The sequence below is a fragment of the Octopus sinensis genome, linkage group LG2 (genome assembly GCF_006345805.1).
Source record: "Octopus sinensis linkage group LG2, ASM634580v1, whole genome shotgun sequence".
NCBI lineage: Eukaryota > Metazoa > Mollusca > Cephalopoda > Octopoda > Octopodidae > Octopus > Octopus sinensis.
This window is the reverse complement of record NC_042998.1, coordinates 182,094,831-182,119,830: the sequence shown is the minus strand read 5'-3', so window position 1 is coordinate 182,119,830 and position 25,000 is coordinate 182,094,831. Positions and strand designations below refer to the sequence as shown.

At 38.0% G+C, this 25,000-nt stretch overlaps 1 protein-coding gene across 1 annotated transcript in view; it reads left to right on the top strand.

Annotated features, from left to right (window-relative positions):
* LOC115232598 (hemicentin-1) overlaps positions 1–25,000 on the top strand; it is an 84,969-nt gene that overhangs the window by 17,129 nt on the left and 42,840 nt on the right. Inside the window, exons 2-3 of the mRNA XM_029802570.2 lie at positions 7,110–7,238; positions 16,936–17,192. Of these exons, the coding sequence (XP_029658430.1) occupies positions 7,115–7,238; positions 16,936–17,192 (381 nt within the window). The 5' untranslated portion in view covers positions 7,110–7,114. The remainder of the gene's footprint in view (positions 1–7,109; positions 7,239–16,935; positions 17,193–25,000) is intronic.

Here is a 25,000-nt window from a genome sequence, read left to right as displayed (position 1 = left end):
GCTCGACTAAAAGGTGGTGCTCCAGCATGGCCGCAGTCAAATGACTGAAAGAAGTAAAAGAGTGAAAGAGTAAAGCGACGAGCTGACAGAATTGTTACTGCGCCGGGCAAAATGCTTAGCGATATTTCGTCCGTCTTTACGTTCTGAGTTCATATTTCACCGAGGTCGATTTTGCCTTTTATCCTTTCGGGGCCGATAAAATAAGGACCAATTGAAAAACTGAGGTCGATGTCTTCTACTTGTACCCTCCCCCGAAGCTGCTGGCCTTGTGCGAGAACTTGAAATCAATATCATATGCTTAAATAAAGCGACAGCTGGTAGAATCGTTACCGCGCTGGGCAAAATGCTTAGCGGTATTTTATCTGTCTTTACATTCTGTATTCAAATTCGCCGAGGTCGACTTTGATTTCTATCTTTTCGTGATCGATGTAATAAGTACCAATTAAAGACTAGGGTCAATATAATCGTTTTACACCCACTGAAATTGCTAGGCTCGTGCCAAAATTTGGGTCCAATATCATATACTTAATGTATTTTGATAAGACACCAGGAACTGTGGTTTTTCATTTAGGAAAGATCCCTCTAAAGATTTAAAGACGAAAAATAAATAAATAAAACAAAAGATTTTCTTAAATTATCAATTATGTAAAAAGAATTTTTTAAGTAGCTCTTTATTAATCTGATACTTTTAAAGATATTTTTTTTTAATTAGGCTAATACTTTTTAATTTAAGAAAATCTTAAATCTTACTTTCAAATATTATGGCTGTATTAAGAAATATTTCTAAAAATTTATGTAAATGTATATACAAGCGCAGTCGTGGCTGCGAGGAAAGAAGATTGCTTCTCAACTACATAGTTCCGTGACACCTTGGGCAAGTGTCTTCTACTATAGTCTCGGACCGACCAGAACCTTGTGGGTGGATTTTGGAAATTGAAACACGCCATCACACACACATACTCACACACATATATGGGGGGTATGTGTCTTTGTGTCTGTGTCCCCCACCACCGCTTGAGAACTAGTGTTGATGTGTTTACGTCCCCGTAACTTAGCGGTTCAACAAAAGAGACCTATAGAATAAGTACTAGGCTTTAAAAAAAGTACTGGGGATCGATTCAATCGACTAAAATTCTTTAGGGCGTTGCTCCAGCATAGCCGCAGTCTGGTGACTGAAACAAGTATAAGATAAATAATGGTTTCAACTTTTACCGCAAGGGCAGCGATTTTGGGGGAGGGGATGAGTCGATTACATCGACCCCATTGTTCAACTGGTACTTATTTTATCGACACCGAAAGGATGAAAAGAAAGTCGACCTCAGCGGAATTTGAACTCAGAATGTGAAGATGGACGAAATGCCGATAGGCATTTTGCCCGGCGTGCTAACGATTCTGCCATCTCACCGCCTTAATTAAAAGATAAATAATACCTATTTCTTTATTACCCACAAGGGGCTAAACAGAGGAGACAAACAAGGACAGACATAAGTATTAAGTCGATTACATCGACTCCAGTACGTAACTGGTACTTAATTTATCGACCCCGAAAGGATGAAAGGCAAAGTCGACCTCAGCGGAATTTGAACCGAGGTCGACTTTGCATTTCGGGGTCGATAAATTAAGTACCAGTTACGCACTGGAGTCGATGTAATCGACTTAATACCTAAAAGATAAATAATACCGTATATGCCGGTGTATAACATACATCCTCGCATAAGACGCATCCTTATTTTATAAACATAATTTGTGGGGAAAATATACAATTTAGGATGTATTATCGTATACCTATTGAAAGATATTTTAAAGTGGCGTTGTAGAGGAAAATGTATACTATGTTGTGACAGTATTCTTAAATAAAGTAGGAGTGACTGTGTGGTAAGTAGCTTGCTTACCAACCACAAGGTTCCGGGTTCAGTCCCACTTGGCAAGTGTTTTCTACTATAGCCTCTACTACACTCCTTGTGAGTGGATTTGGTAGATGGAAACTGAAAAAAGCCCGTCGTATATATATGTGTGTGTGTGTGTGTGTTTGTGTGTGTGTGTGTGTCTGTGTGTCTGTGTGTCTGTGTTTGTCCCCCCACCACCTCCACCAACATCGCTTGACAACCGATGCTAGTGTGTTTACGTCCCCGTAACTTAGCGGTTCGGCAAAAGAGACCGATAGAATAAGTGCTAGGCTTACAAAGAATAAGTCCTGGGGTCGATTTTCTCGACTAAAGGCGGTGCTCCAGCATGGCCACAGTCAAATGACTGAAACCAGTAAAAGAGTATAGTATAGAAGCACCGAATCTCAGCTTTATCTTCTTTCAGATAACTTCTATAGTTGTTTATACTTTAGTCAAGAGAATCGCCATTCAGGATATAAAATTCATATTTGGTTATGATGATTTACGTAACTAAGGTCGGCCACCAGAGTAGGCCGCCAGCTCTATGGTTTTGGTTGACGAACGTTTAACATACCTTTCATTTTCCGTGGAAATTTTCACTTAGATAATGAAAAAGCAAAAAGTTTCTTAAAGGTAACCCAGTAATAGAATAATGTAAGATATACATCAGGTATGGGTCATGCATTCTGGGTAAGCGAGGGTATAATAAGATGGGATCTTTACGGTTTGAACAGCAGTTTTTTCTAGCGGTGTCATATGAAATTGTCACCCATAATTATGACCCTAGTATCGATCTATTGCATTTCAATCTTTTTTAGGGTTAGGGTTAGTTAGGGTTAAGGTTAAGGTTAGGGTTAGGGTTAGGAGGAAGGGTATCTTTTTATCTTCACAAATTTAAATAAACCCAATCTGTTTCTTAAATGAGGGACATATTCATACGGCACAGAATGTTTTTTACCTCAAATACGTCAGTGATTGGTTGAAATTGCAGAAATTGAAGAAAAAACAACAAATATCTTACAAAATATAGAATTTTCTCAATAAAGCCAAGAGAAAAAGATGTTTTATAAACACATTCTACCAGTATACGAAGTTTAAAATTTTTTAGTTACCTAGAAATTAGGTTAAAAACTGCCGTTCAAACCGAAAAGATCCTATGATGTGACCTCTCTACGTAACTGCTGACGGGCCGTAAGCAATTTTCCATAAGATTGTGTTAACAAACTGTGATATTTCGGTTTGTTTTCAATATCGCGTTAGTAAATGACAATTATTATGCCTAACTGACTTAGGCTTATTCAGTATCCCTAACCTACAACATTTGAGTTCCTATCTGCCTCCACCAAATTTGGAAGTGGTCTAACCTACAACATTTGAGTTCCTATCTGCCTCCACCAAATTTGGAAGTGGTCTAACGATTGGGACCTGTGTCTGAACGTGTCAAAGTGCTGTCATCTGCCTGTCGGCTCTACTCCTGCAACTCCTGAATCTTGGTGGATTCCTCCTTTTCGCCTTCGGCCCAGTGCGTCCATGCTGCCAACAAAGCGCGCGGAATTCTGTTTTTGATTCGACGGTCATTCGGAATGCTCACAGCAGCCATATTCTTACCACTCTATGTCACGCTGGTGAGACCCATATTGGAGTATGGGATTGAAGCCTCTTCTCCTTATTTCCTCAAAGACATACAGCATCTCGAAAGAGTCCAGAGGCTGGCTACCCGCATGGTTCATGGTCTCAAAAATTTGTCCTACGAAGAAAGGCTGAGGACGCTCGACCTTTATTCTCTTGAAAAACGCCGCCGCCGTGGTGATCTCATTCTCGCCCACAACATCATAAGCGGAAGTGTAACCTCTCGAAAGAGCTGTTCTTCACTCCTGCTCCGGAGCGTCGGCTGCGGGGTCATTCCGAAAAGCTCTACCTGCGACGATTTCATCTCAATCGAAGGAGAGGAGCTTTCTCCGTCCGGGTTGCGGATCCGTGAACAAGCTGCCAGACGAGATGGTGAAGATGCCGACGACCGCTTTGTTCAAAGCCTCCCTGGACCTCAAGTGGCCTGAACTCTTTACATGAACACCACCCTGTACTTAACTCCATGTCCCCCTACATGGCCTTGCTATTTGCTTTTGAGCCAAATTAACTAACTAACTAACATATAGCCGCATTAGACGTAGGGCAATTTTTTGATGCACTTAAAAATAAGACAAGCGCATCACTTATGTCAACAAATACGATATGTGTATGTGTGTATGTGAACATATACACACATAGCGGATCTTTTCGGTTTGAACGGCAGTTTTTAACATAATTTCCAGGTAACTAAAACATTTTAAACTTCGTATACTGGTAGAATGTGTTTATAAAACATCTTTTTCTCTTGGCTTTATTGAGAAAATTCTATAGTTTGTAAGATATTTGTTGTTGTTTTTTTCTTCAATTTCTGCAATTTCAACCAATCACTGACGTTTATTGAGGTAAAAAAAACATTCTGTGCCGTATGAATATGTCCCTCGTTTAAGAAACAGATTGGGTTTATTTACATTTGTGAAGAAAAAAAGATACCTTTCCCCCCACCCCCACCCCTAACCCTAACCCTAACTAACCCTAACCCTAAAACAGATTGAAATGCAATAGATCGATACTAGGGTCATAATTATGGGTGACAATTTCATATGACACCGCTAGAAAAAACTGCCGTTCAAACCGAAAAGATTCCACATAGCTATGTTTGTGTGTGTGTGGTGTGCAGCGTGAATTTGTTATGTTTCTGATGGAAACAAGGATTCGTTAATTTGACACGTGATCTTAGATTACATCGTATCTTTGAGGTCAAAGCTAAGGTGCTATTTTATCCCTTTATCGAAGATCTTATACCTATATCAGGCAGACAGTCCTAATCGGAAACACAAGCCATAATCTGACTTATTCTTGAGTTGGTAACTGGAGTGTGTATGTGTGTATGGGCGTGTATTTATGCGTGTGTGTGTGTATGCGGGTGAGTGTGTTTGCGTCCCAAATCTGGACAAGTAGCATACCTATGACCTTTGCAGATTATTCGTGAGTTTGTATGTCAGCATGTGCGTGAGAACATGCGGATGATGAAGGCTTATGATGAGTAAATGGAGAAAGTGTGTAATACAAAGAGAGAAACAGAGATGATGAGGTCTTCCGTGACGGAGAAAATGTAGTAGAAAGAAATGAAGAAATGTCCAGAAAACACTTAACTGACGCGCAATTCATAAACTTGAGTGTGTATGAGCGTGTGTGTGTGTGTGTGTATACTACATATCCATATATACATATACATGAATGTATACATGTTAATATATATATATATATATATATATATATATATATATAGATATATATATATATAGATATATATATGTATATCTCTCCCTCTCTCTCTCTCTCTATATATATATATATATATTGTATGTATAGATATATGTAGATGGATACATATACTTATACACGCACACACACCAGTATTATGTGTTTATATATATATATATATATATATATATATATATATATATATATATTCTTGTTGCTTATTTTGATTATAATCACCCCATGGATTTATATGGATAACACCGTACAAAATTCTGGTGCATCTGACTTAAGTACTATATTCATTTTAATCTAAATTTTGCTGAACGTATATATATATATATATATATATAAGCTATAAAGTAGATTTCCCGTACGTATGGGACTCGAACCCACATCTCTCAGTTTACGCGACTGAGTGTGCTACCGATTACACTAGCGAACCTACCTACTTTTTATTTTTTTCTCAGATTTACGAACTACAGTTAGCTCGTAGTTGTTTTTGCAAACCTACTGTAATGTGCTTTTATTGAGAATGATTTTGTTAAGCAGTGCCGATTTTTACAATTCTGTCAATAATAATAATAGTATTTTATAAGCTTAAAGCTAGTAGCGATCACTGCGCAATGAAAGTAGTCTAATAATGGAGCATATAAGCCCTCGACAGAAAAAAATAGGCTTTCCCGTACGCGTTGGGCCTCGAATACTATTATTATTGTCAAAATCGGTACTGCTTAACAAAACCATTCGCAGCAAAAGCACATGAAAGTTTATTTACAAAAACAACTACGAACTAACTATAGCTTTTTAATTTCACAGGAAACAGTTCTAGATTTGCTAGTGTAATCGGTAGCACACTTAATCGCGTAAAAAGAGGAGTGTGGCTTCGAGTTCCACTCGTACGGGAAAATCTATTTTTTTCTGTCGAGGGGGGGGGTTATATGCTCCATTATTAGACTATTTTATTTAGTTATTGCGCAGTAATCGCTTTAAGCTTATAAAACACTATTATCATGGCGCAGGAGTGGCTGTGTGGTAAGTAGCTTGCTTACCAACCACATGGTTCCGGGTTCAGTCCCACTGCGTGGCACCTTGGACAAGTGTCTTCCACTATAGCCTCGGGCCGACCAAAGCCTTGTGAGTGGATTTGGTTGACGGAAACTGAAAGCCCGTCGTATATATGTATATATGTATGTGTATGTTTGTGTGTTTGTGTTTGTCCCCCAAACATCGCTTGGCAACCGATGCTGGTGTGTTTACGTTCCCGTCACTTAGCGGTTCGGCAAAAGGGACCGATAGAATAAGTACTAGGCTTACAAAGAATAAGTCCTGGGGTCGATTTGCTCGACTAAAGGAGGTGCTCCAGCATGGCCGCAGTCAAATGACTGAAACAAGTAAAAAAAAAATTATTTTCTTTTCGCCCATTTAAAGCCTAGCCAGGCTCATGGGCTCGGTTTCCCGGTTTCTAAGGCGTATGTGTTCTGCAGCTGGACGGGACGCGAGTCCATCGCAGCGTTACTCATTTTTGCCAGCTGAGTGGACTGGAGCAACGTGAAATGAAGTGTTTTGCTCAAGAACACAACGCGTCGCTCGGTCCAGGAATCGAAACCACAATAATCATGGTGCTGACAACCTAACCACTAAGCCACGCAGAATTGTAAAAATCGGCACTGCTTAACAAAACCATTCGCATATATATATATATAGTCTTAAAAGTGACAAGTTTTAAAACCACAAAGTCCGTCCATTTAGAATAACTAACTCAAAATTAGAAATCTAAGTGCCAAAAGTTTAGTCCGACGAAACATCTTTCGTTTCATCGGAATGCCGCGTTTTTATTATCTTGTGTTTGTTATTGTTATTCAATTTTTTATTTTCCTTCTATTTTCCAAGGTAAAATGTCGCCATCTTTTATCAATGCTCGATCATTCTCTCCATGGAAAGTTTTACACCGGAAGTTGAATGGTGTGTTACCTGCACTTTGTTTTCTTCACCTTTTGTATTTTCACGGAACTAAGGCAGGTAAGGTTTTACATTTCATTTTCATTTTCATTTTCAATACTAATGTTTACATTCTTGCAATAGTTTCATCTCCATTACATTTCAGGATCCTCACTTCTAACAGTGGTATAGTGTCACAATTTTTTATTTTGCAGTGAACAATTTATTATGTCGAGCATAGACAGAGAAAACACAACCTGTACTTAGCAGAAGTTTTCAATCAGAAATAACGAAACTGTCAACTCTAAAAACTCCACGATCCGCTTTTTGTATAGTGTGTGTGTGTGTGTGTGCGTGTGTGCGTGTGTGTAATGTGATCTGCCGATTTCTCTATAATAGTATTTATAGTTTTATAATGTTATTTATAGTACTAATGAGTTATTTATCGATTTATTTAGCTTCTTCAAATCGCCGTTCTCTTCTCTTTAATTGACCATCTATTATCCAGTTACCCAGCCATCTATTTTTGTAGTTGTGTGTGCGTCCGGGCATGTGTGTAAGTAAACGATGCGGTGTGCGTATGTGAATATGTGTGTGTATGAATGTATACTTATTTACCTGCACTTAGTCTCTGTTTATATATCACTTTCTCACTCCCCCTCTCTCTCTCTCTCTTTCTCTCTCTCTCCCTTCCTCTCTCTCTCTCTCTCTGTACTTATGTGTGTGTGTATGTATGTATATATGTATGTATGTATGTATATATGTATGTATGCATGCATGAATAATTGTGCTCGTATGTATGAGTATAATTGTTTCCGTCATTGAACTGTGCCTATGTTGGGATATCTACAAAATACAGAGCTTTTTTAACGTGCGCACACACACACACACACACACACACACACACACACACACACACACATAAAACACACACACACACACATAAAACACACACACACCAGCTGGTTTGTTTGACTGCTAATTGCATGGATAATATCAATTAGTTGAAGTTTATCTCCTCCCTGTACATCTATCTTCGGTTATCGTTAATTTATTCATCACTGATCTGGGATAACACGGTACGCTAATTATGAACTGTGTTACGCTTACCACGAATTGATTTGTGATGACGCGGGTCGTCGATGATCAAAGCTCCGCTTGGGCAGCGAAAACGCGCCCCAGCGACGATTCACAATGTTCAGGACAATTTGGGATGTCGGCACGAATCTTGTTTTTCCCATATGTTCAATTATTCCTTTATCACTGATTCGTTTAAGACGGTATCTTTTAAGCTTGCCACCTAACCATATGGTTCCGGGTTCAGTCCCACTGCATGGCACCTTGGGCAAGTGTCTTTTATTGTAGCCTCGGGATTACCAAAGTTTTGTTAGTGGATTTGGTAGACGGAAACTGAAAGAAGCCCATCGGATATATGTATATATTCGTGTGTGTGCGTGTATGTGTGTCTGTGTTTGTCCCACTACCATCGCTTGATAACTGATGTTGGTGTGTACATGTCCCCGTAACTTAACGGTTCGGCAAAAGAAACTGATAGAATAAGTACCAGGCTTACAAAGAATAATTCCTGGCGTTGATTTGTTTGATTAAAAGCGGTGCTCCAGCATGGCTGCAGTCAAATTACTGAAACGAATATAAGAATAAATCCGTGATAAACGAGGCTAGATAGACGTATTCACATGGCCGACTACTGAAATAATTTTCAGTAAACAATAAATTCTGCTGAGCTATTTTCTGTCTGTCACATTGTTGATATTCATAATCTCCATCACTACATTGCTTCTATTGTGTGTGTGTGTGTGTGTGTGTGTGTGTGTGTGTGTGTGTGTGTGTGTGTGTGTGTGTGTTGGCCATACTCAATCTTACCGACGATGTAAAGCACGTTTAATAAAATCCAAACATGTATTTAAAGACCAGATTGAATCTGCATTTGTACTCTTTTGTTCTTTTTTACTCTTTTACTTGTTTCAGTCATTTGACTGTGGCCATGCTGGAGCACCGCCTTTAGTCGAGCAAATCGACCCCAAGATTTATTCTTTGTAAGCCTAGTACTTATTCTATCGGTCTCTTTTGACGAATCGTTAAGTACGGGGACGTAAACACACTAGCATCGGTTGTCAAACAATGTTGGGTGGGGGCAAACACAGACACACAAACATATACACACACATACATACATATATATATATATATACGACAGGCTTCTTTCAGTTTCCGTCTACCAAATCCACTCATAAGGCTTTGGTCGGCCCGAGGCTATAGTAGAAGACACTTGCACAAGGTGCCACGCAGTGAGACCGAACCTGGAACCATGTGGCTGGTAAGCAAGCTACTTACCACATATTTTCCATAATTTTTTTAACTAATTTTGTTAGAGCTATCTCCATTATTTGTTGCTGCTGCTGCTGCTGCTGTTGTTGTTGTTGTTGTTATTAACACCATTAGAAGGAATTTAAGTTACTAACTGTATGGATAATCTTAGAAAAAATTTCAACTCACTGAATAACAACTCACTGAATAACATAGACGCAAGCCTGGCTGAGTGGTTAAGAAGTTCGCTTTGCAGCCACGTGGTTTCAGGTTCAGTCCTTCCACTGCATGACACCTTGGACAAGTGTCTTCTACTAAAGTCCTGAGCCGATCAATGCCTTCTGAGTGAATTTGATTGATGGAAACTGTATGGAAGCTTGTCGTATATGTTTTTGCATATTTGTGTTTGTTCCCCCACCACCGCATGAAACTGATGTTGGTTTGTTTACGTTCTCGTAACTTAACAGTCGACGGTAGAATAAGCGCCAGGCTTGAAATAAGTACTGGTGTTGATCTGTCCGAGTAAGCCTTTCAGGATCTTTTCTGTTGGGCTGCGCCTGTAGAAATTTCATAGTTTATTGAAAATTTTAAAATTTGGTGTATTAATGTAGTTTTCCAAGCTGAATCTCAGGAGATATTTCACTTTTTTTCCAGCAAACGTTTTAAAAAAGTTATAGAGGTTTAAAGTTTGATCATTTTCACCCAGTCAGAAAGCAGGATTTGGAAGCTCTCATTTTGCGCGTGACAGCACGAGTTGTCAACATTCTGAAAATAGCACATGTTTTAATATGAAACTGTAAATAAATCAACTGCTTAACGCACGGCATATAACCCCTCATAACTTTAGCATATAAAACTACATCATTACACCGAATATGAAATCAATTGGAACAGAAATTGAAGAGATTGAAAATTGGCAGCGAAACAGAAAAGATCCGCCCTTCAAGGTTGAAACAAGTATGATAAAGAATAAATATTATTATATTACAAAGAAAATACATATCACTGCATACAGAAGACATTAAGAGTTTCCATAATAAATATGAGAGTCCTAGGAGCATCTAAACACACCATACACATCCATATTACATTCACCGCTTCTTTTTCTTTACTCACATGATTGCCATACAACCAGATACGCTAATATATATATATATATAATATATATATATATATATATATATTATATATATATATATATATATATATATATATATATACACACATATATATATACATATATATATATATATATACACACATATATATATATATACACACACACACACATATATATATATATATATATATATATACATACATATATACACACACACATCTTGTGCGTTGGCGTGTGTATGTGCGTACGCATCTATGTATGATCGCTAATCTTTTTATGCACGTGTGCGTGTGTTTATATATTTGTATAGGAGATACTAAATTTGGTTTAGGACGTGTGTTTGTGTGTGCGAGAAGAAAGTATATACGTGCGCGCACGCAAATGTGTGTATGTGTATGTGTGTGTGCGTGTGTGTGTGTGCGTACGTGTGCGCGTGTGTGTGTGTGTGGTTTGTATTTAAACGTTTAAGTCAACAAATAATATGAGACAAAGCGTCGTTGAACGAACGAAAACAACAATAACAATTGTAACAACAAAAATAAAACTGGAAACATAAACCAGAAACAAATAAACAAAAAGCTGTAAAGGAGAGCCAAACGACAGACCAAGCAACAGAAGTCTATCGTTTATAATAACAAATAAAACAGAAGTCCGTTTGAAAATATCTATCTTCCTCTCTGTTTGTGAAGAACCCATACTTAATTTCACGCCATCGTTATTGTCTAGAGCAACTGACTATCTACCCGAACATTTGCTGCTAATGTCAAACGGATGACCCGATCGCCTTGAATGATACGAGAGATCTAGGGAGTTGGATGACGAGTGTGTAGGTGGAGGAAGAAAACGCGTCCGGAAGAAGTGTGTGGTATGAGAGAGAGAGAGAGGGGGGGAGGAAATTACAACGTTGATCGCTGGTTGTTTTCCAAATAAGAAAATCACACCCTTTCTCCCTTTCAGTTACCCACACGCCATAAGATTTACCATTCTTCTTAATCAGTTCAAAACTCACCCACCACCAGTTTTCTCTTTTTTTTTCTCCCTCTCCTCTACCAGGTTTCCTTTTTGGTTGTTTTTGTTGTGTTTCTTTGTCTTTTTTCGGTTTTTTTTTTTTGTTTAGAGTATGTTTTTAATAAGAAGGTATGCATTCTAATGGGAGGCGAGGAGTTGAATGTTTTGCGACATTACACGGGTGGTTTAACCCTTTCAAATTCATAACGTCTGGAAACAAACATAAAAACAATTTATAATTATTCTTTCACAAGTCAAACAAAGCTGAAACTTTCCATCGGGACGTGATGAAAAACAGAAACGAACATGGAGTTGTCTCATGGGCCATTCCATAACTATAAATAAAACTGGCGCAAGAGATGACAGAAAAGTCCCGAATGAGTCGAACCAGTGACAGTGATTCATCTGATATGACATATCGTCCATTATAAATAATTATTCTAACAATGACGTTTGTTAAGATGAATTAAAATCACAGAGAAGACATTAAGTAAATGTGTGTCAGTGTATGAGTATTATGAGTATAAGTGTATGCGTGTATATCTGTGCGTGTATTTGTGTGTTGGTGCAGGCATGGACGGGTGCTTACGAAGTTTGTTTTGCAAACATGAGATCCTGGGTTGTATTCCTCCACCATGGCATCTTTGGCAGGTGTCTTTTACCACAACTTCGGGTCGACTCAAGTTCTGTGAGTGAAATTGAATTAACGGAAACTGTTTGGAAGCTAGCCAAGTAATACAATGCGTCACACTGATTCTGCAAGAGGAATGTCCTTAAGGATACACGAATCTCTGAAATTAGGTAGTTCAGCCGATCGAACAGCGCGGCATAGAAATGTCCCACGGCGTTTAGTTAGAGCTCGTAACGTTCTAAGTTCATATCCTAGCATCCTACTGCGATCGATAAATTAAAATACTGGGATCTTTATAATTCTGTAATGCATCTTAAATGTGAATGAAGTTATATCAGAACTTTTTTTTTTACACTATCTGGAGTCGAATTGTTTAAACGCTCTCCTCAAAATTTCTGATATTTTTGACGATGATTGAAATCAATATGATGCACAACTTTAACGTTACTCTTTTACTTGTTTCGGTCCTTTGACTGCGGCCATGCTGGAGCACCGCCTTATAGTCGAGCAAATCGACCCAAGGACTTATTCTTTGTGAGCCTAGTACTTATTCTATCGGTCTCTTTTGCCGAACCGCTAAGTGACGGGGACATAAACACACCAGCATCGGTTGTCAAGCGATGTTGGGGTGGACAAACACAGACACACAATCATATACACACATACACACACACAAACACACACACACACACACACACACACACACACACACACATATATATATATATACATATATACGACGGGCTTCTTTCAGTTTCCGTCTACCAAATCCACTCACAAGGCTTTGGTCGGTTCGAGGCTATAGTAGAAGACACTTGCCCAAGGTGCCACGCAGTGGGACTGAACCCAGAACCATGTGGTTGGTAAGCAAGCTACTTACCACATGGCCACTCCTAAATATCTTTGTATATGTATGGTTGCGTATTTTGAAACAAACGCTTTCGACCTCCTCAAATTGAAATAAACAAATCGTGACAGTAAAAATGGTTATATCTTTGGTTCCGATGATTTCGTTCGCCAATAAATTATAACAGCCAAAACTTCTTTTCTCTTCAAAATTCATTAATTTATCTTTTCTTCCACGAACATACTTTTCGCTGAGAATTTCCCATTAAACGCAAAGAATTCCCTGTACAAGCCATCTCACTATATTAGGTTTCTTAAAATGTATACCAAAAACATTTTCTTTCACACCTCGCTGGCTGCTTCATACTTAATACCCTTCCATTTACGTTAGGTCCCCTTTAATTATGTGTGACGCTGTCGTTTGTTTCCCGTGACATGAATGTCTAATGTACCATACTGTGTGGTCACAAGATTAAGCTGGTAGCTGTAACCACAAATTTAAAACTGGATCAACTCGATATCTTCTTATCTTCTTCATCTTCGTTTCTGGAGGATAAAATAACACTAATAAAAGTTGCTTCTTTCGTTTGAAATCACTGGTAATAAATAAAGTGAAATTTGTAACGAAATCCGTTGGTGGAAAACATTGTGGAACATTATGTAAGCTCCCAGACAGTGATACACGCAAAATATTTCCATTCCATTCCCAGTCGAGACTAAATCATGATTTTGTAAAAAGGTTTGAAATTTTACATTGCGAAAAGATATCTAAGTCATATCATAAGATGCTGCAACTGAAGTGTAATTGTTATATCTCTATATCATTTATCTTGTACTTGTATCAGTCATTGGACTGCAGCCATACTGAGAGCCTGTTGCCTAGAAAGGTTTAGTCGAACAAATCTACCCCAGTACTTATTATTTTTATGTTTAGTTCTTAATCTATCGGTCTTTTTGCCGAACTGTTATGTTACAGAAACGTCACCAAACCAAGACCGGTTATCAAGCGATGGCGGGCGACAAACACACGCACAAACACATACACACACACACAGATACAAAATTATCACAGGCAATAAAAAACCAAGATGACGTCGCAAGCTTACAGCGGGACCTAAATTCGATAAACAAGTGGGCCGAAATAAACAACATGCAGTTTAATGTTGGAAAATTTCAAGCACTGCACTATCAACTCACGAATGCACTAAAAAGATTGAGATCAATCTTGTCTGTAATCCTTTCGGTGACGATAAAGTAAAGTACCAGTCAAGTTATAGTGTCAATGTAATCGAGTATACCCCCCACCACCACCACTTACACACACACACACACACACACACACACCACACATACACACTCATATCAAATATTGCTGGGTTTGTACCTAAATTTGAAACATTATAACGTAACATCTCTTTATATTCTGGATTCAACTCTCACCTGGTCGAGTTAGTATTTTATTTCCTTTGGTCGAGGAACATAATTATTCCGAATTGGATATATTTATTTGGGCAAAAGCGATGTGAAGTTCTTTCATGAGATTTTGGGCATCAACGAATATCAAATGAAGAATATATTCCGAAGGAACTTCCAGAAATTATTGGCCTGGTAATGCTACAAGGAATCATTGCCCGCTCGCGAAATTTTTTTCCACGAGAGTTCCGGACTCCTGTAATGAAGTCATTTGCATACACCAATCAGAGTTCACCTTGACCTAGTTGTCAAATTAACAAAGGTTGTTGCTGGTGGCAGAAACCGCATTGGTGCTGGCAGACCGTTGAAGGATTGTAGGATTGTTTGAAAAGTGTGAAAGGAAAGGTGCCGTTCAGCTCTCAGATTATGCCTAACAAGAATAACATACCTTATTAAAAGAGAAAAGAAGTATTGTCATTCCTTACCCAAGTGACCTTACCTTATCACCCATCACTTGTGATGCGCTCATATATTAGTTTGATAGTTAAGCTCTGATTGGCTGTATGCAAATGAGTTCATAACTGGAGTCTGAAACTCTCGTGGGGAAACAAATTCCGCTGCCCGCTCGAGATAAATTCTGCAGGCATGAAAGTGACATCATTAAGGCCTATTAGAGATTCGCGCAGAACCACAAAAATACTCAATATCTTAGCATTGTGGAATTATATGGAAAAGTCGTTGCCGCGTATTGGGCAGATCCGGTTATTAGTCGAGTCCAATACGAGGATCACCCTGCCGGCTTCCGAAGGGCAAGCAGTTTCCTCTGACTGATAGATATAGTGAAAGAGGTGGTATGTTGGATAAGAGTGAAAGGACTTTTCTATTCGGTCAAGCCATCATCACCTCCATCAAGTTTCAGTTCGAAAAGAGGAGATAAACTGTACATTCGAGATAATTTGATGAAAAATGAGTTAGTGTGGTTCACCTGGAGGAGCCTGCTTTCAACAAACGTTAGTAGGCAGGAGAACACTGCTAGAAGAGAACATTTACCCTTTGTAGTCAGAGCAATCCTGGATCTTCAAGATTCCTTTATTGTTCCTTGGTGGCTGGCTCCCTCCTCGAACCTCTCATTTCATTCTTACTATACTGTTGTTTCCATGTCTATTTACCGTTTTTATATTTCTCAATTCTGCGAAAAATACCGCCGTTCATGTAATAATTCCTAGTAGAATTTGTAATATTTCCTCTTAGTAGCAAAAAGGAAATTATTATTGTTACTACTACTACTACTACTAATAATAATAATAATAATAATAATAATACTAATACTAATACTACTAATACTAATATTACTAATACTACTGCTACTACTGCTACTGCTGCTGCTGCTGCTACTACTACTACTACTACTACTACTACTAATACTAATACTAATACTACTAATACTAATATTACTAATACTACTGCTACTACCGCTACTGCTGCTGCTGCTATTACTACTACTACTACTAACTCTGCTGCTGCTGCTACTACTACTAACACTACCACTACTATTGTTGTTATTTTACTTCTCAAAGTTCTCGGTTTTATATGCTCTGGTTCATTATGTGAGAGCAGGAAAGAGAGAGAGAGAGAGAGAGAGAGAGAGAGAGAGAGAGAGAGGAGATACACTGTGTTCTTATCAATGAGATTCCAGTATGTTTTCATCGAACAGAGCCAGCTAGAACTCTCATTGAAAAGGAAATTGAGAGTGGAGAGAGGAAAGTGCTGTCCTCAAGTGAGTTTATTGAAAAGTGGGTGAAAGTTGCGAAAATGGCAAAAGTTGATGGTGCCTCTCAAAATGTAGACCTGTGAGTCGGAGAGGAAGAATTGAAGAGGGCACTTGTTCTTGGGGTTTCAGGGAAATCTCGGACAGTGGGGTTCCTCAAATATCCCAAGAGGCCTTCCTGTATCAGGAGGGCCTCATCTCTATAATCTTCCCCGCCACTTTTTTTTAAACCTTTGTATGCTATGCACATGTCCCTTCTACTTTCTTTCATTTTTTTTTAATCATTTCATTATAAGTAAATTTCCACACTTTATGTCCGTCTTTGTATTGTCCCCCTCATCCTTCGCCCTCGTAGCAAATAAATGAAATTATCATTATTATTATTTTCCTTCTTTCTTCAAATTTTCTTCCGTTTCTCGCCAAGTGTTTTCCATACACCTAGGGCAGAGAAGTTCATTGTATGCATTCCCAGATTACACACACAAATTCACAGGTAAAATATGTATTTAAAAGATTAATGAATAAATAAATAAATTCATGAATGAAAAATTAATGAATAAATAAGTTCATGAATGTTATTATTATTATTATTATTATTATTATTATTATTATTATTATTATTATTATTATTATTATCATTATCATTATTATTATATTTTGTCAGAGGTTGGTTGTGCTGACGATACAAGCGAAGGATTCCAATGGCATAGCAACCTGGCAGCTTGCAATGGTTATTGGCATGGACATATAGAAAACGGTAGCTCTCTTTGTAGTCCGGGATGGCGAGTATGTTCGTGGCAGGACACACGTATTCTAAAGAACCTAACTTGGGAAGAGGCGACGTCTGTCAGCGGATGTTATGCCTACAATGCAGCCCAGGATGGTGGTAGATGTCGACAATGTATGGACAATATGGAACAGGTAAAAATGAAAGCAATTTTTAAATTTTTATGAAAGAAATATGACTGGTTTGTTTGAAGTGATCTTCGTCAGCTTCCTTTACTCATATACAAAGAAAATTAATAAACATATGTGCGGGGAGCTAGGTTAGGATTTTTGTTTAGCCTGGTTGGGCATAAAACATCAGGAGCAGGCGACTGTTCAGTGATCATTCAGTGTTCAGAGGCTGAATGATATCCATAGTAAATTAGGATTTCATATCCAAATAACAAATCGTTGCTTAACTAAAAAAAAAATCGATCCTGTACATTTACTGACACATATTTTATGAACACTTTGAAAAAAACAATGCGCTGAGATGATATGAACTCATAAACGTGAGGCAACGGACGATATAGAAAAGTTCCTTGTCTTAATCTATGGGCTGTGTCAACTCGTGTTACCAATATCATTGTTACTTATAGTCTTCTATCTTAGGGAAGAGAGAAGCTATAGAAAATTACGTTAATGTCTTTCTCAAAGCATCTACGATGTACATGAAGCGCGTTGTTTCCCACAGGAATCGAAACTTCAACACAAACACAGCTCCCGTGGAGATTATCTCTTGTTCCCAACAGTCGCCATCGTGTTATTTTTATGCCGTCTAGCTGCAGGTCATTTCTGGTCGAGCTATTCTACTGCACATAGGTAATCGGCCGAACGACAAGGAGAGACCCACATACTTCTTGCTCCAGTTTTACCATATCTCTGTCAAACCGTGCATTCAAACATGTAACGATGGAACGAATAAAATGAAGTGCGGTAGTCTAGAGGTTACTACTGGAGAGAGGAGTAAGGTGGACTCTGTCAAAAAGCAAGTTTTTGTTTCTCAGTAATTCTACTTGGTTGTACACATCCCAGCACAGTGATGAAGAAGCTTCCACGTAGACACTCGGCCTGTGATAAGCAAGAGCCAAAACTTCAGATTTCTTTTAATGGATGAATACTCGTGATAAAGTAATCATTAGTACAATATACCAGACAATAAGACAAGATGGTCATGACTTAAAGGAAGTAGATTCAAAGCACGCCTAGGGTAGCCATGGTATCAGTAAATAAAATATTTTTAACTTACTTGCGCCAATGTACCTCGAGCAGCCATAATGTAATGCACTATACCATATGATGAAATTTCATAAGTTATACATTTTTGCATGCTGGATTTAAAAGAAAAGGCGGTATCCATTACCTTTTCAGGCCCTCATGTACCAGTGTGATTGATATTGTTTCTGTTCCACTTGAACCCCTTCAAGTCCTTGTAAATATACGCACCCATGCGTAGTTCGTTTTGACTAGACTGAAAATCAATTTGTAAGGAATTGAATTAACAGTCGACAAATTGTTTGGATTATTGACAATTCACAGAAAATGTGTCTTTCTATATAGTGATACAAAAAAATAATATAATAGCGAGATTTCACATTGCCCTTTATATATATGAGAGGATTTCAACTCAGTAGAGCAGCTTAACAATTATTTGTTAAATATAGATGTTCTTGCAATTTATAGCAACAAACTGTATCTTTACAAGGCACATCTTTACAGCCATGTAAGTTGGGCCTTTGAGAAATGTGTATTTTCCAGAGACACAATGCAGTGCTAGTAATGTGGTAACATATCAGATCATAGGGACATTTTATTGACACAAGGACGGAAACACAAAGTCTGCTCTAATTGGTTTATTACATAGAATACTGGGAGGCGATAAAACACCTCCTGCAGTTCACTACTCTTTGCGTCTAATTTGATGCTCTATAGACAGGTATACGTAATGATAAATCAATAAGTTAGAGGTCTAGTAAAAAAATTGAAGCAAACAAACATGTCGTGAATTTTACTCTCGTTAAGTGGTGACCACGTGATTTCTTCAATCATTTATAACATGTCAGTGTTCCCGAATGGTTTAAAGGAGCCATGGACGTCTCATAATCTTATTCTCTGTCTCCTATAAATCTCGTACCAATTATGTATATAATAAGACAAGCTATTTTGACCCGTGCTTCGCTCAGGTTTTGGTGGTGATGGCAACCAAACGGTATCCCCGAGCGACTTGCAACCCTCCTCATACCATTGCCCACCCCATTTTACCCCCTAGTGTAAATTTTGGCGCCAATCCGACCCCATCCCAAAATGAGACAAATAACCAAGAAATCAAACAACGTTTTCGCATTTCAGCTTTATAGATATGGATAAATGGTCTGGTTGATTCTACCATCCTAGCAGGTATTCTACAGTAACGATGAGATCTCAGTAGGCTGAATCGTCATCTGCGTTTTAATATATATGTAATGTCCTTGAGAAACACAAAAATTCCAATTTTCCAGTCTATGAAGGGATATCAAATATTTCTTAACATACTCGCTTTGGTGAACTGTAATTTATACAGAAATATAAATTAACTTATGTACAGAATATAGGAACCTTTCAAAGTTCAAGTGACTGGTTGAGAATGAACTACAAGAGAAAGGCGGTTATAACATCAAATACCAATGGTTTATGTTAGTTCTCACAGGAAATTCTTTCCTCTTGGCTGTTTACATTGCTATTTTAAATCAAATTTTAGTAACAGCAGCTGTTAAACAATTAAAATACTTAGCTTCTATATAGAGTTAATGTTCAGTGATGAGGCTAAGTAATCAGTATGTAGTATACGCAACCTCTCGGGGAATTTGATGATAAATTTAAGTCTTCATCATAATAGTAACTTTATATACATCGTCTCGACAACATCGGCGTAATTTTTAATAAACAGCATGAATAGTAAAATATGTGTATACGCAGGCAAATGTGGTACATTGAACTATAATTTAAGTGTATGAAGCACATATGGTCTTTCATTTCACATCAAAAACATTATATCGTATAAGCAATATACTTCGGTAGGCGAAATTTTCTCCGTTTTCCTCTTGTGTTTTTATTTAAGAAATTTTGTAAGTAAATATATATTTGTATACACACGCATACACACAGTCACTCAAACACACACATACACACACACACATTTTATTCTGTTGGTGATTTTAATCATTGAATTACAATTTAGGTGGAACATTGCTTTCAAGAGATGGAGTTGAAAGTATCGGCCCCAAGTCTTTATCTGGTGCTCAATTTATCGACCTCCGAGGTCAATAAATTGAGTACCGAAAGGCGAAACCAACTGTATATATGTATATATGTATATAACGCCAGCAATGTTGCACACCTGCAGCAGAAGTTGGACTCAATTTACAGATAGGCTGAGGGGGAATAATATGCAGTTTAATGCTCAAAAATTCCAAGCTCTGCGCTACCAGCGTCCAAAAGAGTATATTGGTCCACACGGGACTACAATCCCGGAGCCTAAATTAGTGAGGGACCTGGGTATCGACATGAGTGATGATAACTCTTTCCAAGTGCTCATTACCAGGATTGCGACAAAGTGCAGATGACTGGCTGGATAGATCCTGAGAACGTTCAGAACCAGAGAGAAGGAAGCCATGATGGTCCTCTGGAGGACATTCGTCCTCAGCCGCCTGGATTACTGCTCCCAACTATGGTCACCCAATAGTGTAAAATTAACAGCAGACCTTGAAGCAATCCAGCTAAGCTTCACAAAGAAGATCGTCTCATTGCAACAGCTCAGCAACTGGGAAAGGCTGAGACAGCTAAGACCTATTCCCTGGTGCGAAGGCGGTAGATGTATACAGTAATATACATCTGGAAGATCCTGGAAGGAATTGTGCCAAATTTTGGCACTGAAAGCTACACAAATGCCAGAACGGATCGGCAGTACAGTACGAAAGATCCCAGGATTGCCATCGCACTTCAGGACCAGTTTCTGCAACAGCTTGGGTTTCAGGGGCCGACAGCTTTTTAATATTCTCCCAAACAGCCAGAGGGACCTACACAAAGTGGATATAGGTGTTTTCAAATCAAAACTTCACCTCTTCTTATCGAGAGTCCCAGATGAACCTACATCGCGGCAAGAGGTGCAAATGAGGGTTGCGACATCAAACACCCTTATTCACCAAGTGCCACATATTAGAGGAGGCTTTCAATAATAACAGTGTAGCAAAACGGCAGTGCCCCAGCATGACAACAGCTTGGAGCTGAAACTAAATATATATATATTGACAAACAGTGCTAGTTTGTTTTTTCGGGGCTTTAAATAACCTAGGTAGTGAGGTCGATTTGTTCAACTAAAATCCTCCAATGCGGTGCCCCAGCCTGGCCGCAGTCCAGTGACTGAAACAGGTAAAAGATAAAAGAGACTTGTGTATGTGTGCGTTTAGTACACCTGAGCACTGTACACAATAAGATCACCATTATCATTAATCATTACTGTATAAGTATGAGGTGGAGTTGTAAAAAAAAACGAAAATAACAGGTTTATGTCTGTGAAACAAGTTTTTGTTTTGTTTTATTTTTCCCCGTTCACGTATAGTTCAGGAATTTTTGTATCCTCGAACCATAGCCAGAACAGAAATATTCCCGTTATGCCATATGACGGAGCATTCACCTCTTGATGCAGGATCTCCAGAAAACGTTGTTGCAACATATTGGTTAGGACTCCTTATCTCCTCAAAGACATACAGCATCTCGAAAGAGTCCAGAAGCTGGCTACCCGCATGGTTCATGGTCTCAAAAATTTGTCCTACGAAGAAAGGCTGAGGACGCTCGACCTTTATTCTCTTGAAAAACGCCGCCGCCGTAGTGATCTCATTCTCGCCCACAACATCATAAGCGGAAAGTGTAACCTCTCGAAAGAGCTGTTCTTCACTCCTGCTCCAGGGCGTCGGCTGCGGGGTCATTCCGAAAAGCTCTACCTGCGACGATTTCATCTCAATCGAAGGAGAGGAGCTTTCTCCGTCCGGGTTGCGGATCCGTGGAACAAGCTGCCAGACGAGATGGTGAAGATGCCGACGACCGCTTTGTTCAAAGCCTCCCTGGACCTCAAGTGGCCTGAACTCTTTACATGAACACTTAACTGTACTTAACTCCATGTCCCCCTACATGGCCTTGCTATTTGCTTTTGAGCCAATTAACTAACTAACTAACTAACACACAATATATATATATATATATATAATAAGTTATGTATTTACGTGATACATGATGTGTGTGGAAAATGTTTGCCCGTTTATTTCTATCTCACTCAATAATAATAATAATAGTATATGTCTCTCACTATGATCCTTAATTTGATTTTCAACTTTTGTATAAAGATTTACATATAATGCTTCGTGATATACTTCTAACATAAGTGTATAGTTATATCCTTAATACAGTAAAGAATTGGGTTTTAACAAAAAGATATACATGTCTTAATTCTCACAAATGCAAGAAAGTGACATTTAGATTACAAAAACATATACATTTGTATGTTATAAGAGTTTTAACACCTTTTAATACGAAGCCTAAAGAACAGCTACGATATATATTGGGGAGAATTCACGAAAAAAAACAAAAGACGAAGACAGGTGGTGTAAAAAACAAACAGATGTATTAGTATAACGCTCGGGAATTGAAAAAGTATTTTACGTTTCGAGCCTACGCCCTTCCACAGAAAGGAACACAGAAAGAAACAAGGAGTGAAACAAGGAGAGAGAAAAAATGTGTGCAGTGGCTACCGATCTATCATGGCGTCTTTTAATACATCGACTTGTAGACTGAATACTTAAAAACTTAATCTAACTGGCAACAGTTAGTTCTGGTGAAAATTGTCTCTTTCCAAACTGCCCCGACAAAGAAATTTATCTCACTTCAAGTTAATAACGGTGTATCAATTAAATAGCACCGTTACTGATTACAGTTATGATGTGTATATAGCTCTTCGTGCGACCGACCTATTGACATCTAGATAGACTGGACTATTTGAGAGGTAAGTGCCATGGCCACAGATGATATGCAATGCCAGGACACGAACCAATTATCCTTCGATTGGTAAGTTGATATACTATGTACAGGCCTCTATCACATTGTAAAATAGTTAAAGTATTTGTACTAGTTTTACTATAAAATACACTGAAAACTGATCTGTTTCACAGTGATATCAAAATAATTTCCTAATTATTTATTTTTGCCTTTTTCGTATATCCAAGTAGATCTGAACGTCTTGCGTTAACGCATTCTACATGAACTTAGGTACCATACAATGGACAGGTCACCTACAATTAATGTTTATAAATATACTGTCCTTATCCTTCCGGCAATAACCTTTTCCTGTTTATAAATTTAACTGTAGATATATATATATATATATATATATATATATATATATATATATATATATATATATATATATATATATATGCATAGAGAGAGTGAGAGAGATGTGTAGGTGTATACGTGAACGCTGTGTTTGCTGTGTGTGTGTGTGTTTGTACTTATGTATGCGTCTGTATTTACATATAAGTGTGTACAATGTACTATCACAAGTTCACTTAGTGTTTACATAAGTCAGCTGTAGACCATGTGTCAAGGAAGACAACATACACTTCTGATAAGGATACAGGAATGGCGGGCAAATGTCTATTTCCTGACCAAAATTCAGCATGTGAAGTCAATCTACTCTTTGTTTCACCCAACTTATCAATGTATTTATCCTCGCACAAACCACATGGTTTAATCGTCCCAAGTTTTAAACACTCCACAAACTATATGAATCAATAGAGTTAGTGATGAACTCCTGTTTGTATTTCATTAAACCAAGGGACAGAGCCTGTGACAGGCATTTTGCACTTCTTGATTCGGACCAGTTCTTCAGTTTGAGAATACCTCTCTCTGCCCGCCGGTCTCGAAGGTTCTGTAAAAAGTTATGGGCACAAACTTCTCTCCTGATTAAAAAACTAAATAAAAAATTCCTGTTTCCAATTAGGTATATAATGAAAAAAATAGAATTACGATATTGCTCCAAGCAGTTGGATCTTTTGAAGTCAAGACCCACGTGGCTGGAGGTTTTGGGAGTTTATCCACACAGTCATTTCGCTTCTACATCAATGAGATTAATAATTATGATTATAATTATAATTATAGGGATTTGTTTTAATTACTAAAGATTTTTCCTTCGAATGATCAATAATATTCTTTCAAACACTAATTATATGGGCAGTCATAATGATTTACTTAGTTTTAGTGTCACAATACTGTGGGGCCGTAGAGAAATATTCGTACGAATTTTTTTTCGTTTTTATCGTCCTTTTTTTTTTGCCTGCGTTTTTTCGTTTTTCATTAGTATATTAGCTGGATAGTAAAGTGAAATGGTTTCAATATAAATTTGAATTTGTTCAAGGGCTTGGTTTACCGAGAGTTGATCTTAGGGTGTTTGTATATGACGGAGAGATGAGAGATATACAGGGTGATAGAGACAAAGAAATAAAAAGGTTGCACGAGGGAACTCGACCCTTGTCACCCCAAAAATAAGAAAACAGAGAGAAAGAGAGAGTAGGCGTGAATAGACGGACTGACGTACAGATAAACAGAAAGAGAGAAAGGAAAGACAGAGGAAGGGAGAGAATATCTATTCATATATAACATTTTATTCGGTCTGTGGCCTTCATACATTGCTAATTATACTTATAATCTCCCGTTATATATATAACACTATGTGGTCCCTTTCATTTCTCAATGAATACTTTGAATAAAGTTCCTTCATGCGTATGAAAATATTCAGCTTTAATCAGTTGGCAAATACTGGCCATTTTCATAGTAATTAACCTGTCTCGCTAGATGGCAATCATAAAGACTTCTACTATAAAACGACATTCAATTAAAACATCATTCTCCGTATCACAGTAAATAATTTCTATAGA